The following is a 14,484-nucleotide window of genomic DNA, read 5'->3' on the forward strand; positions in this document are numbered from 1 at the left end:
TGTGGGAGTGCTTATTTGTGCTCATTTTTGTAAAAACTCGAAAGTTTTTTTAGAAAGGGAGCCGATGAACTAAGGGGGAAAGTTCGAGAGTTTCAAACTCCGATTTACTCTCCCCCGAGGTTGTTTTGCGAAAACTTTTGGGATTTTTAGAACAAGGATGGAACGGGATTTCGAATGGTGGTGGAAAGTTGGGATTCTGTCGCCGGCGTACGGTGGCCGGCGCCTGCCCACGACGGCCGGGCGGTGGAGTATGGCCGAGTTCTGGGTTCTCGATGAACACCGGCCACCAGAGTTCTTCAGAAATGAAGAACATTCAGAGGTTTTTGAACCTCTCGTTTTGATCCATTTTGGGTTAAGGGAAATAATAAAATGTGTTTGTGAAAATGGGATTTATAGTACCCATGGAATCGACCCGTAACCCGACCCAAATGGATTCAGACTCGCGTGTTTTGACTTTCATAAAGGGTAAATTGTGCTTTTGACCCTTATTTTGAAAAATTCAATTTTAACCCCCCAAATCCGATTTTTAAACTCGATTGGCTTTCAAATTCGACCTGCTACTTTGGTTTTCTTTCAATTCGGTCCCTTATACGTATATAATATATATATATATTTTTCTTTTTGCAATTAATATTTTCCCTTTATCTATTTATTTTATTTAACAAAGCATATTATTTATGTAATATATTTTTAATATATTTTATTGTTTTATTATTTATTTATATATATGTATATTTTATATTTTTACACGTTCTTATATATATATATTACTTATTTTTATATTTTCCATAATTTTTCAGTTTCTTTTATTTCATTTATTTTTTTATTATTATATTATTATATATACTTCATCATATATATATTATATTTCATATGTTTCATTTTGTTTATCTTTTATTTTCTTTTATATTTTTTCATTTTTTTACACTTTATTTATATGCATTTTATTTGTTCCTTTTATTTACTTTATTTTCTCTTTATTTATTTTCCTTTTTATATTCATTTTCATTTTTTTTTTCTTTACCTTATTTGTTCATTTTCGTTTTTTTTTTCTCTTCTAATATTTTCATCCTTTAAAGGTATTTCAATTAATCAGTGGTAAGTTTTGGATCGTATTTTTACCTTTTAATTTTAAATTACAATTTTCTTAATTTAAGGCAACTGGAAATTGCATAGTACCGAAAGGGCAGTTTAAGGGTGCTAACCCTTTCTTGACTGTAACCGACTCCCGAATCCGACACATCTTTGGAAAGACGCTGATTAGGTAAGAAATAGGGTATCCGATCAACCATTTGTTTTAAAATATATGATCGATGGCGACTCCTAACCATTTAATCCAAGTCGAAGCCCAATTCCGGGGTCCAACCGAAAGACGGTTCCGACAGATAGAAATAATTTTTTTTTGTTAATGGCAGTAACTCAAATGAAATTTTTTCAATTTCAATAACCAAAATGAAAATGACCCAAAGTTTAGTGATTGTTATTAGAGTTTACCTAGAAAAGTCTAAAAGACAGCCACAGCATTAACCCGATATATCAGCTTACCAAATTCAACACCAAAAACACGCGCAATATGCTGCACCGATCACGTCACCTAACCACACCCATCACCATCACCAGTGAAACAAGGATTCAGCATCAATAACGATCGAATTTCTATTTTTTGGTACAAAGACACGAATAAAAGCTGTAGCTTCAGAAATGGGGTTGAATCAGTCAACAAGGATGTTCCAGTGCTCAAATCATGTTTTATCACTGAATTTCGTAACAAATCATACAGAAAACATAAAGTACAGAAGATGTGCAATGCAAGTATTTATTCGAACTTCATCGAGGATCTAGTTCCGAAATAGAAGCCTCATTGACAGAGTCTTGGATAGCTTCTCTTTCAGATTGATTAAAGAGTAGCAATGAATCGTATATCATTGCTGTCTCCGTGTTGGTATTCATAGAAAATGCAGGTCTCGATGGAACCGGAAGAGACATGGAATAGCTACTAAGCATGAGAACCACAGAGGCCATGGTTGGTCTATAAGCAATGTTTTCTTGAACACAAAGCAACCCGAGATGGATGCATCTCATTATTTCGCTTCTCGATCCATCCCTCAGAATCGGATCAACAAATTCCAAAGCAGTCCCTCCATTCCAGTTTCTCCATGCCTGCAAATGTTCGACGTTATGAACTTACATTGTATTTAGCAACATCTATTCCATTATATATACCATAACCAGAGTATGGAGATCTTACATGAGTAAGCAGAGAGTCTCCTACTTGGTTGGTGAAGCTGTTGATTCTATGCCCACTAATGATTTCTAAAACCAACACTCCAAAGGCATAAACATCAGATTTAACTGAATATTGACCATGCCATGCATACTGGTGCCATGTATCCACTGCATATACAAATACATTTCAATGAATAAATGTACAAACTAGATATAAAATCTCATTTTTAATACTTACTAGGTCCCGACGATTTTGCTCGTATCGGCTCGAGTTTGATCAACCACAAACAATTTCGCCATTCCAAAATCTGAGATCTTAGATTCATCTTCATCCAATAATATGTTGGCTGCTTTTAAGTCCCTATGGATGATCCGGTATTGAGAATCTTCATGAAGAAAACCATTCCCTTGGCTGTTCCCTCTATAATTCTGTACCTCTTGTCCCAGTTTAGTAGTAATCGCTTCACTGGATCTGCAAAAGTCGTAAAATTATAGGACTAGAATGCATGTTCAATAGGTGCAGTTTAGAAAGATTGAAACGGTACCGAATATAAAGTTGTCAAGGCTTGAATTGGGCAGAAACTCATAGATTAGAACCCTTTCTTTTTGTTCGAAGCTAAAACCAAGAAGCTTAACCAGATTCCTGTGTTGAAGCTTCGCCAATAGCATGACTTCGTTCTTGAATTCTCGTGTTCCTTGTCCCGAATTTTCGGACAGCCTCTTTATAGCTACCTCTCGTCCATCTTCAAGCTTACCCTGATAGAATTCGGAACAAGGAACAATGAGGGAAAATAACAACTATTATTTCCTAGTATTCGCTGTCACATATTCATTCCGTCTTTTTTCTTTGAGATGATGGAAATTTTCATACAGCAAGTATTAAATTACCTTATAAACAGGACCGAATCCACCTCGTCCAAGCATGTTTGCATCGGAGAAGTTTCGTTGCAGCTCTCACTGCATGAAAGTCGATTTGCAACGATTCAACGTGCATCTTGTTATCTGCAGGTTAAAAGAATAATTTAAGTTTACATAACATTGCAAAGGATTGATTATTAGTGAATTATCTTTTGTTATAAGACTACAACAGTAAAACAAAAATAAAATCAAGGCTAACTTACTTTGATCATTCTGTTTCTTGATCCTCATGGAAAGAACAACAATTCCAAGTATGACAAGCACTACGATGAAGGTGACGCTGGGAACAAACTAATGACTAATGTTCGGGATGAAATGCCTCCCTTCTATACAAGCAAGAACATTGTAAGTAACTTTAGAAAACATTATAATGACTAATGTTCAGCATGCATCTTGCAGAACGGTACTTACCTTTACTGATTTCGGAGTCCACTGACTGTGGGAGGACTAGCAGCTGGGGGTGGAAGACTAGAAGGTGAGGGTGGAGGAGACAAAGACGCCGTTGTAGAAGCATTGGGTCTATAGAAGGGATACATCCCAGCGGAATAAACAGTTAGGCCTCTCAACAACACCTCCTCGCTTCCCATGGCAACAACTTACATAGGAATTTGCAGATTGCCTTAGGCAGGAGACACAATCCTGCTCCGATAAATCTGGAGTGCACTGCATTAGTGAATATATCGTTTGGAATGCTCCAAGCTCCGCTTCACCAGTTGCATACTTGAGACTAGAAGAACCGTTGGAAGCCTTCCTCATCACATTTTTATCAAACTCTCCCAAACCGTATCGAATTCGGTTAAGTTCGATGTGATGTTCCCGTATTATATACTGCGCTAGAGGGTTCTAGCTCCAAGGTTCCGAGAAATGAGTGATCTGCATAGTGCAACAGAGAAATCCCCTGTCCATGAATAGGCCTCTTTCTGGTTGGGACAATTTGCCATGAGCTCGTGGATTCATTGACAAGGCTAAAACATCTCTCTGGAGTAGAGTCTCCTTTGCACATAGCAAGAGCGTAAACTTTGTCGGAGCCCTGGCCAATAGTGGTATTGAAGAATCCACCGTTTCCAGAGGCATTAGATGGGAGTGAAGCGAGAAGAAGGTCCCGGTTATTGCCAACGTGCTGTTTGTGGTAAAATTACCAGTATCATAGCATCTTGGGGCGGCGGCAACAAGGCTGATGCCGATAACCAGATAGGAGAGAATTGAAGAAACAGCTTTAAGTTTAACCCACATTTTGAAACTTCTAGCAAAACTGAATGGAACTTACAGTCTTTAATTCATCGGTCTTTAATTCATCCTTCTTATGGTTAGGAATTCGTGATTTTTTTTCTTGTAAACCATACGTCATTGTAAAATATGAAAAATATGCTTTATGATTTTAAAATTGAAAAAAATTAATCTACATAAATATCAGATTTTTTATTTATTTAAAATTAAACTATGAAACCCAAAAATAAATTCATACAAGTTTAAACTATATTAATAATAAAGTATTTAAATATATGATTTATCAAATTTAATTAATTAAATTTAATACGTTAAGTTACAATTAAGTCACCAAATTGTTTATGACAATTTTTTTGTCTTTAGGTATATTTTGTCTAATTGATTGTTGTTTTAGTTTATTTTTTAAGGGTTGAATTTGATATCGTAATAACTTATCAAGATGATGCTTATTTGTAATTGCTGATCTTTCTTGTTTTTGACCATCATATTGGATTTGGATACGCTATTGTATTCGTGAATGGTTGTTTACGCTCGACTCTGATTTGTTTATGATACATTTTCTTCAATGTTAGTGTTCTATACACCCAAAATTTAATTAAAAGAAAGTTGAAGAACAAATTGCAAATTTTTAAAAGTCTGCAACTCAGTTTTGGAACCTGTTGGAAGTAAGAGACTTAACCCTGAATTATCCCATGAGAAAACCCTGTGTGTTGGAAAACCAAGACCACGAAAACCCAAACCCCAAACCAAAAGGCCCCACCATCGCCCCTCCGGTCAGCCACTTTCGGTTGGCGGTCGAGTGTACCGTCATCGCCATCGGACTCAATAACGACTGGCGATCATCCCCGACCCTTAGATCGCCTGTTTAGGCCGCTGTTAATCGCATGGAGAGAGAGATCGTTCGGCAGCCCACTCGTCGCTCATGCTTTGGTTGGCGGTGCATATCACCGCCACTTCCAATCGAAGCGCCAGGCCACCGCGTCCAAAACCCTCTGTCAATTTGTTGAAAGGAGTCACCGTTTGTCGTGGAGAAGCGAAGAAGTTTCTTCGAAACCCTCGCGCCTGCGCAACGATTTTGCTTCGATTCTAGTCGCCTCGGCCATGTCTGTCTCACTGTCTGCACCATTGGACTCACCGTCATCATCCGCCCAAACCCAACCGGGGGTTATCTGTCGTCACCGGTTTCATCCGTCTGCCGTTAGTGAGCTTTTCGAACCCATTTTAATCTATTTAATCGAGTTATTTGTTGATTGTGGGTTTAATTTTGGTTGGAAATGTGTTGAAAATTTTAAATTTCTATAATTTAAGTATATTTTCTATTTTTGTTGATAATTTATTTCTGTAATATCTAAAATTTAATAATTATTTTCAACCATTAATAATTTATAAATTCACTCGTAAATAGAATGTTACATTCGTCCCTCTCATGACTTTCTTACGCAAACTTTTCAACCGATTTGCCGTACTCAATGTATTGAGCTGATTAATAGAGCTTATTGTTTTAGGACTCCAGCCCTACCTTAATTATGCAAACCATACATTGAAACAAATTTAATGATAGAGTGAATCATGAAGCGGTTTCAATGATGAAAAGAAATGTTATTTTTTTAAATATTTAATTCGAATAATTGCATCTACATGATATACATATATTCCATAATTAAAAAAAATTCTAAATAAATATTATTTTATGATCACTCAAGATAATCAATTTCCATGTTTCTTCTTTAGAGGTTGAAGTGGACAGTTAAAGTTTGCGTAACCGTTATCACTAAAGAGACACGCAAGGAACTTGTCTTTATGATTTGTCAACAAAGTCTGCTTAACGACCAAACACGGTTTTGCTGTTGTCTTAACAATGGAATGCTTTTCCATCGTTCCGCTTTCTTCGAAGTTTGTTTGGTCTGTTCAATATTTGCAGATCATTAATGTTAAGTTTTTTTTTTTTTTACTTGGTCTCTGTTCGTTAAACAAATAATGAAGATGATTATTTTAAAAATGCGGATCTATCACATAATTAAGTGTTCAAAGTCAAAATATGATGGCTATCAAAAACATGTGGGCGGCTAATTAGGCAAATTGGCAGCACACAATTGTTGAATTTGGACAATGGTTAAATCATAATTTATCTTGTAATTTAGGGTATTTATAAATAGTCCTTAAGCTTCAACTATAAATACCCTAGCTCATTAGCTTCAAAACCATCTCAAATCATTATAGTTTTTTCAATAAAGTCAAAATATGATGGCTATCAAAAACATGTGGGCGGCTAATTAGGCAAATTGGCAGCACACAATTGTTGAATTTGGACAATGGTTAAATCATAATTTTATCATTGTAATTTAGGGTATTTATAAATTAGTCCTTAAGCTTCAACTATAAATACCCTAGCTCATTTAGCTTCAAAACCATCTCAAATCATTATAGTTTTCTCTCAATACTAGAGAATTTAGAGAGTTTCTTGAGAGTTGTTTTCTCCTTTTTATCAAGAGAGAATTATCATTGTTTTCTCCTTGGTAGATCGACAGAAGTTGTAATTCATATTTTCTCATAGTGAAATTCTTCTACCATTGCCCGTGGTTTTTACCCTATATTATTTAGGGGTTTTCCACGTAAATTTTGTGTCTCTTTTATCTTCAATTTTTATTTTCTCAAATTATCAGTTGCGTTTTTGCTCTATCCGATAGCCGTCTTCCGTAACATTAAGATGATTATTTATTGATAGATTTTTTATATATTCAAGTTCATTTATTGTTTTCCCCAAAACATGATAGAATTGATAAAATATATAAATTTTAGGAACTGATTTTATTATTATATCATATCTCATAATGATCTCCGTTATTTGTTTAACCGTGGCCACAATAAAAAAATATGTTAGTTGTCAAACCTGTAGAAAAATAGTCCAACTAAAGTAGAAAAGAAATAATAATTTAGTGATTCACGGTGTAATTCACCCGTTTTATATACTATTTGCCATTAATTAACATATATGCTACTGTTTTGTTCAAACGTTGATCTACATTTCAGTACGGTCCATTCAGCCAAAATGAAAAACTCAACAATTTTCAGTAACAATCATATACTTGAAATAATCGATCACCGATGTGACATAGATGAAATCGTAACCTCAATAACAGAACAGATTCTATCACTTGCATTGGGTTGAATTTGTTCTGCAACAATACGTCTAACATAAAATGCAGGCTCTGCTGGTAGAGTCAGCGTTATGGTGTCCTTTCCCAACATGGCAACCACAGTTGCCACGGTTGGTCCGTCTACCGGATCTGCTTGCACGCACAATAGGCCGATTTGAATGCATTTAAGCACCTCAGTCGGCACACTCGACTTGAGAAGATGCTCTTCTATTAGCTCCATTGCTTCACCTTTCGACCATAGTTTCCATGCCTACAACCATCAATTAGAATTAGCTTCTTGTACATAATATCAGATTAATCTATTCATTGAATATCGGATGAGAGAACATACAAAAATCAAGAGGCTTTCACCACGTTCCAATAAATGAAACCCGTAATTCCTTCTACCAGTTATAACTCCAGCAAAACAACTCCGAAACTGAAAACATCAGACCTGACAGAAAACTGCCCTTCCATAGCATACTCGGGTGCCATGTATCCACTGTTTTAGTTCATAAGAGAATGATTAAAAAGAATTCGATAATCATCGAAAACTTTGCAAAAACCAAACTGGTTTTTCAATGTATATTCGATAATCATGGAAAGAATGTATAGACTTACTATGTTCCTACTACTCTATTTGTATTTGCTTCGTTCTGATCTCCACTGAAAATTTTTGCCATGCCAAAGTCTGAAATTTTCGGGTTCATTTCATGATCAAGTAAACAATACTTGCTGTAAGGTCCCTATGGATGATTCCAAGGCGAGAATCTTCGTGCAGATACATGATACCTCTGGCAGTTCCTCTAATGATGTTGAATCGTTTCTGCCAAGTCAGTTGTGCAGCTAAACTCGAATCTGATAAATCTCGAAAAAGAGAAAAAATGGACTAAGCAAACATTCAAATTGTTATGTTTATGAATGAGATAATGTTGGTATCGAAAGGTTGAAGAATCAAACTGAATAGAAACACGTCCAGGCGTTGGGCGTGAATTCATATATAAGCAACTCTTCGTTTTCCTGTAAGCAACATCCCAAGAGCCGCACAAGATTTCTATGTTGTAATCTGGCAATTAACATGACTTCATTCTTGAACTCAAGCAGCCCTTGACTCGAGGTTTTCGACAGCCTTTTAACTGCAATTTCATTTCCATCTGCTAGAGTGCACTGGAAATTAACATAGTAACATGAGCCTATAGCTTCACCAACAATCCTGTTCCTATGAAAACCCAGTGTGGCTGACTTGATCTCTGCAAGTGACCATCTTGTTGGGACATTTTAGTCGTTTCAGCTATAGCTTCTTCTCTGAGGAGAGTTCACATTCTCTTGAAGTACGATTCCAAATTTATCTAAATTAACTGTAAGTTGTTTCATCTTGATCTTTAGTAAGTATAATATGTTTTAATTTGGTTTGTATGGACACGTGTAGTGCAACTCTGTTACGTGTTATAAGGCTTTAACTGTTTATATTATAATAAATCTGGTTTCGATGGTAACGTAACATGTTGTATTGCGCCTTGAATCTTTTAATGTATTTAATAAATAATTAAATTGCAACCTAAAATATGAATTGTAACCTATCAATAAAATATCGGTAATAGGCTTCCTACTCGGGTAAGACTTTTGAGAATGTGATTAAGCATTGAGAGTGATAAGTGTGTGCTTTGTGGTGCTGAGGCTGAGACTAGAGATCACTTGTTCTTTGATTGTGGTTTTGCGAGGGAGTTGTGGGGATATCCTTACTTTGTGTGGTGTAACTCGTAGGGTTAGCTGCTGGGATAGGGAGTTGACATGGGTTGTTCACTGTTTAAAGGGAAATCTCTCCTTGTGAGGGTGTTTAAGCTTGCTTGGGCTGGTCATGTGTATGGCATTTGGAAGGAGAGAAATAGTAGGCTTTTTGGGGGCAAAGCTAGACTGGTTGGGTGATGTGTTTAAGGACATCAAAGAAACTATTCAGATTCGGCTGAAAAGGATGGACTATCAAGTATCAACAGAGCTGATCCTAACAACGATTCCCTTTGTGTGAAATGGGGTATTTCTCAAGGTTGGGGGTTCACTTGTAATGGTTGTTTCTTTTGCTGTTTGTATTAGCATGAGTTAAATTGTTGTTTATGTAGTTTTAATTTTCTTGGGTAATGAAATGGAATTATCCAAAAAATATATATAATAGAATTACAAGATTATTATAAATAAAAATTTCAATAATTATAAGTGTTATAGCAGTTATTAAATGTAATCTAACCGTTAATTTATTATTTATTTTTAGAATAATAAATCTATCACTCTATAAATATTGTATTAAAATTTTCAACAACAAAAAATCGTCTAACACTCTTCTTCCTCATTACGACGAAACAGATGACCGAAACTGATAATATTACGACGACGAAAGCCACTAAAGATCCTAATAGAATCCACATATTCCCAATCTTTAGTCTGTTTTATGAGGATCATTCATGGTTGATGAATCCTATGGAAAACACATGAAACAATAGCCTAATTCAATGGAAGTGGTGAATGTTTCGAAATGTCAATAGTCGATGATGTGCATCGATGAATCGAGTCCATTCGAAGTCGAGAAATCAACATGCAAACAGGGTGGATCCAGAAATTAAAAAAATGTCTAAAAATTTAGTATTATTTTCTTAAAAATTTAATATTTTTCATTTTCTTTAACACATTAGAGTAAATCATTTTCAAAATATCAGGATACACTTGACCCTTAAGTGGCTTAATGCATCTGCCCGCCATGCAAGTATTCTTCAAATTGGTTCCTCAGGTTGATTTGTGCAACAGGAAAAGGACTTGTAGGCTTAATCCATGAATACTAAGCCATATCTAAACTTAGTTGAATCACCGTTCTCAATCCAAGCTGTTATTTTTTCCACTTTTGAGATAAAACCCTTGAACAAAACATCAACCGAGGCAAAAAAAACAACTGAATTAACATAACACCAACATGATAGCCATTGATATCATCGAGTGACGGGTTAAAACTGGTGTCAAACTCAACGACAAAGAAAGAAGAAGAGTTTTGAGAGTTGAAGTCATCTTCGAGCTATAGGAGTACTATGGATTTGTGAACTACAATTCTTTTACTCACTATTTTATGTATATATTGTTTGGGTTTTTGCATTTATTTAGTTTTCAGTAGTAGTTAGTTATTTAGCCGTCGAGGAGGAAGAGAAGAAGAATAATAAAGAGAAAAGAAGAGACTTAATGGAAGTAATTGTCACCTCGGATAAAACTAATGGGAGGTAATATCAGGGATATTACTGAAAAAAACTAATAGTTTGATGATGTATTGTAAGTTTTAAAAGTTAGGTAATCATAATACAAGCGTCCTAAAAGTTTGAAACTATTTATGTACTTTGCCCAATATTAAATTAAACTTTTTTGGGGGAAAAGAAGCAATTAAGCCATTTCGTAAATTAGCATTAAATGGGGACCAAAAATGTTTCAAATTTTATTTTGACTTTTCTTAGCCTACTTTATTAAATGGAAATTATTTTAAATTATTTGTTTATAAATTTAAGATTGTTTTTATTTACATTTTAAATGTTTAGATTAATTGATTTTAATTACTTCGGAAAAGTCAAATAAATGTAGCAACTAGACGCGTATAACAGCTCCCAAATACCACTAAATAGCCACAAACTACTCAACAGATTAAACATTAACGGATAAAAATATTATTTTCTAATTTTGATTGAGATTTGAAAAGATTATATTGTAATTCAATAAGTTTAATTGAGGAAAGAGCAAACAATGTCTGGTTCTTTAGGGTTATTTTATTGTGTCACGTCAGCTTTCGTTAATGGTTAAACAACCCAATGACTGAAATAATTTTTTTTGTTAATGGCAGTAACTCAAATGAAAGTTTTTCAATTTCAATATCCAAAATGAAAATGACCCAAAGTTAATTCATCTACTTTTTCCTCTCAAGGTAATTTCGTAATTTCTTATCCAACTTCCAAGGTTAATTATTTTCTTTTTACAACATAAGGGTATTTTTGTAATTTTACCAAACCGGAGTATCCTCGTAATTTCTCACGTTTGTACCTTTAACATTTAACCTTTGATGATAAAAATTATAAGTTACAGATCCAGGCTGATTCATTTATCACTAAACACAGAACTTGTAATTTAATTCCAACAATCCCTCAATTTCCTATAAAACTCATATGAACCATAATCAGTTACCGAATTTTTATCGTATTCGATCGAGTGCAGAAATTAATTAACTACACAAATGATACAACATTATCTTATTCATGCATTTACCAATACCAACTTGTTCCATAAAGCATAAAGAGGTAGTAAAGTATTACCTCGATTTTCGTGTCATACTGATCAACCATAAAAATTCCATTCGAACGCCCTCGATCTTGAAATCAACTTCCAATAATTCCTCATATACATAACAATAAATATTTCATCAAAAACGGGGCTTAATTCTGAAAAACGGATCGAATCGGTGATTAATCAGTGAAAACCAACTTACCGGGTTCGAATTTCGAGGCCTTCGGGACTGAATTTCGAAAAACGGACTGCGGAATCGGATTCAGAACGTCGAAAAAACGTCAGGATAGGTATACACGGTCAAAGTCAAAGGTCGTTTAACGCCCGGTCAACGCGGTCAAAGTTCTGGTCAACAGTGGTCAACGCCGGTCAACGGTCAACTGTCGACCGTTTTACACAAATATCACCCTAACAGAAATTAATTATAAAATTAGCCACCTTCTACAAATATTTGCGAAACTAATACCCTAATTTTACACAAATAGCACCCAAACAGAAATTAATTACAAAATGAACACCCAACGATGCCCACTCTCGGGGGTGGCGCGTGGGGGCACGTGAACAGTGATACATGTCGGAAAATTCCCGGAAAAAATCCTAAAAATTATTTTAAGAGATTTGAGGCACTTACAAAGCTCGGTTCACAATTTTGAACGTGGAGAGCTCGATTTCAACAAATCCGAAACTTTGACCGCTTTACCTCCTCAAGCACCGCCTCCGACGGAGACAATGAGGACACCGGCTGACTCGGAACGGCACAAGGAACACGATGGTGCGGGAGGTGTCGAAAACGGATGGCCGGATCGTTGTGAATCGACGAAAAACCAACGAAAATCGAGTTAAAATCGACGATACTTCCGACTGAAATTAACGACGAACGACAACGATTCACAATGAAAGGCTTAAGGGGTTTGTTCATCGATCGACAACGAATACGATGGTGGTTTCGGTTCGTCGATCGGAGGTTGGACGACGAGTAGATCAGGAGTTGAAAGAAGGGTTGATGGAGGAGGAAATCTGGGAAAATTTCTGCTGATCATACGGGGGGAGATTTATAATTCTCTCCAAAATAAAAATGGGTAAATCATGGGTTTAGTCACTGAATTCCTGTACTTCTTAAAATGGTATGCCAACTTTACGATTTTACAATTTAATCCTCAATTTCTTCCAAAATACCAATTAAATCCAATACTTTAAAATTACTAAATTTTAGCCCCTATTTTGGGGTGTTACACATAATGTCACTTTATAATTTATATTCCATGACAGTTGGTTACGTCACTAAATTATATAAGATTTCGTTATTGATAATTTATATTGTCACAATTAATGCATTAAAATCAACTTATGTGATGAAAGATATATTGTAGCAAACAAATAATTTATATTCTATGACATTTTTAATGAATATATATTAAAATAAAATTATTTATACAAATCTAAATAAAAAATAAAATAGTTCACTTATTGCAAAATAATAATTTAAACAAATATTTCACTAAATACATAATATTTAATTTCTATAAATATAAAAATGTTTAAATGTTTACAGAAAATAAAAATAATATGATAATATGACTTGTGGAATTTTCGTTGTAGCAATCTCAATCCAAATCTTGAGTCGGTTGTAATTATGTTGATGTTGAGTTCGTGGTATCATTTGAGCTACAAATTAAATAATCAACATTAGTTACTACAATTAATATTATAATAATTTTTATTTGATTAATATATTGTTTACCTGAAAATTGAAGTGATGGCACTTGAATTCCACAGCTAACAAAGCAGATCTCATAGCTTCCATTGAGTTTGAATCAATTCAAATTGAAGTGATGACACTTTTTGAGTTTCATTTTCTTGTGTTCAAATCCTTTTACGAGTACTTTGCCTGGTACCATCCTAAACATATATTGATAACACAACAATTCGTTACACTGAGAATGATTCATTTACAATCAACTACATTGATAATTATGCTAAATTGCATAATTTTTGCAAACTACACTGAAATGATGCTAATAACAATATTTTCAATCATTTAGATGGAAATGTAAATAATTAACCATAAACAAAAGAAGGATATAAATTCAGAATTCACAAACGCATGCACCTAAGGAAGCATAAAAACATAGCAGAATTTGAGCATACCTTGTGAAGATGAAATTTTACATCAGCAACATTTATTTATTAAATGGAAGTTTACGTCTGCAGCAGATATGGCTAGCCTGTGGGAAAACAGTGGGAAAGATCTCAAAATGCTTTTGGTAAAATAAGTAATGTTTTTCCTTTTGAAGTTACAAGAATAACTACAATAGGAATCAATCATGACAATGTACAATTGGATTGATGATAGGAACATATATTCATACCTAAACCAGAATAAATCTTGACAATGCCCACAGATAGTGGGACTTAAACTCTATAATGAATTTGGAATTGAACCCATAGTATTTAAGCATGGTAGGACTTGAACCTAGGATATCAAGGTTTCCAGATACTCAACCTTCCCATTAAGCCAATGCCTCACCGGCAGATAATTTACTGCAATGTATTCATATTATTAGAACAGCTAATACACCTCGGTTAATACACATTGTTTGGTATATTACATGGTGAAATCAAGTCGCTCTACATATAACCTCAAATTTAGTCTATCACAATCGAACCAAACACA

The 14,484-nt window shown here is 34.7% G+C and overlaps 2 protein-coding genes and 1 pseudogene across 2 annotated transcripts; all 3 read right to left on the reverse strand.

Annotated features, from left to right (window-relative positions):
* Window positions 1-1,827: 1,827 nt before the first annotated feature.
* On the reverse strand, window positions 1,828-2,552 carry LOC120204045 (cysteine-rich receptor-like protein kinase 29). The gene is made up of 3 exons (XM_039204137.1): window positions 2,516-2,552; window positions 2,249-2,394; window positions 1,828-2,160 (listed from the first exon to the last, which is right to left on the reverse strand). The coding sequence occupies exons 1-3, from the start codon at window positions 2,550-2,552 to the stop codon at window positions 1,828-1,830; spliced, it is 516 nt and encodes a 171-aa protein (XP_039060068.1).
* Window positions 2,553-2,579: 27 nt separating this feature from the next.
* LOC120204046 (putative receptor-like protein kinase At4g00960) lies at window positions 2,580-3,185 on the reverse strand. Its single transcript, XM_039204138.1, has 3 exons — window positions 3,115-3,185; window positions 2,772-2,982; window positions 2,580-2,698 (listed from the first exon to the last, which is right to left on the reverse strand). Exons 1-3 carry the CDS (start codon window positions 3,148-3,150, stop codon window positions 2,580-2,582), a joined length of 366 nt encoding a protein of 121 aa, XP_039060069.1. The 5' UTR covers window positions 3,151-3,185.
* An 802-nt stretch (window positions 3,186-3,987) lies between these two features.
* LOC120204047 lies at window positions 3,988-8,785 on the reverse strand (annotated as a pseudogene).
* Window positions 8,786-14,484: the final 5,699 nt, after the last annotated feature.

The sequence above is a fragment of the Hibiscus syriacus genome, unplaced genomic scaffold (assembly GCF_006381635.1).
Source record: "Hibiscus syriacus cultivar Baekdansim isolate YM2019G1 unplaced genomic scaffold, ASM638163v2 tig00010533_pilon, whole genome shotgun sequence".
Classification (NCBI taxonomy): domain Eukaryota; kingdom Viridiplantae; phylum Streptophyta; class Magnoliopsida; order Malvales; family Malvaceae; genus Hibiscus; species Hibiscus syriacus.

Excerpts from the sequence above, each read along its gene's own strand:
- LOC120204046 (XM_039204138.1), bottom strand. The coding sequence starts at position 3,150 with ATGCTTGGACGAGGTGGATTCGGTCCTGTTTATAAG. Across the intron at positions 2,983-3,114 it reads GATTCGGTCCTGTTTATAAG|GGTAAGCTTGAAGATGGACG; the intron begins GTAATTTAATAC and ends GAATTCTATCAG. Across the intron at positions 2,699-2,771 it reads CCTTGACAACTTTATATTCG|ATCCAGTGAAGCGATTACTA; the intron begins GTACCGTTTCAA and ends CGACTTTTGCAG.
- LOC120204045 (XM_039204137.1), bottom strand. The coding sequence starts at position 2,552 with ATGAATCTAAGATCTCAGATTTTGGAATGGCGAAATT. Across the intron at positions 2,395-2,515 it reads GATTTTGGAATGGCGAAATT|TGGATACATGGCACCAGTAT; the intron begins GTTTGTGGTTGA and ends TTGTATATGCAG. Across the intron at positions 2,161-2,248 it reads GAGACTCTCTGCTTACTCAT|GCATGGAGAAACTGGAATGG; the intron begins GTAAGATCTCCA and ends GAACATTTGCAG.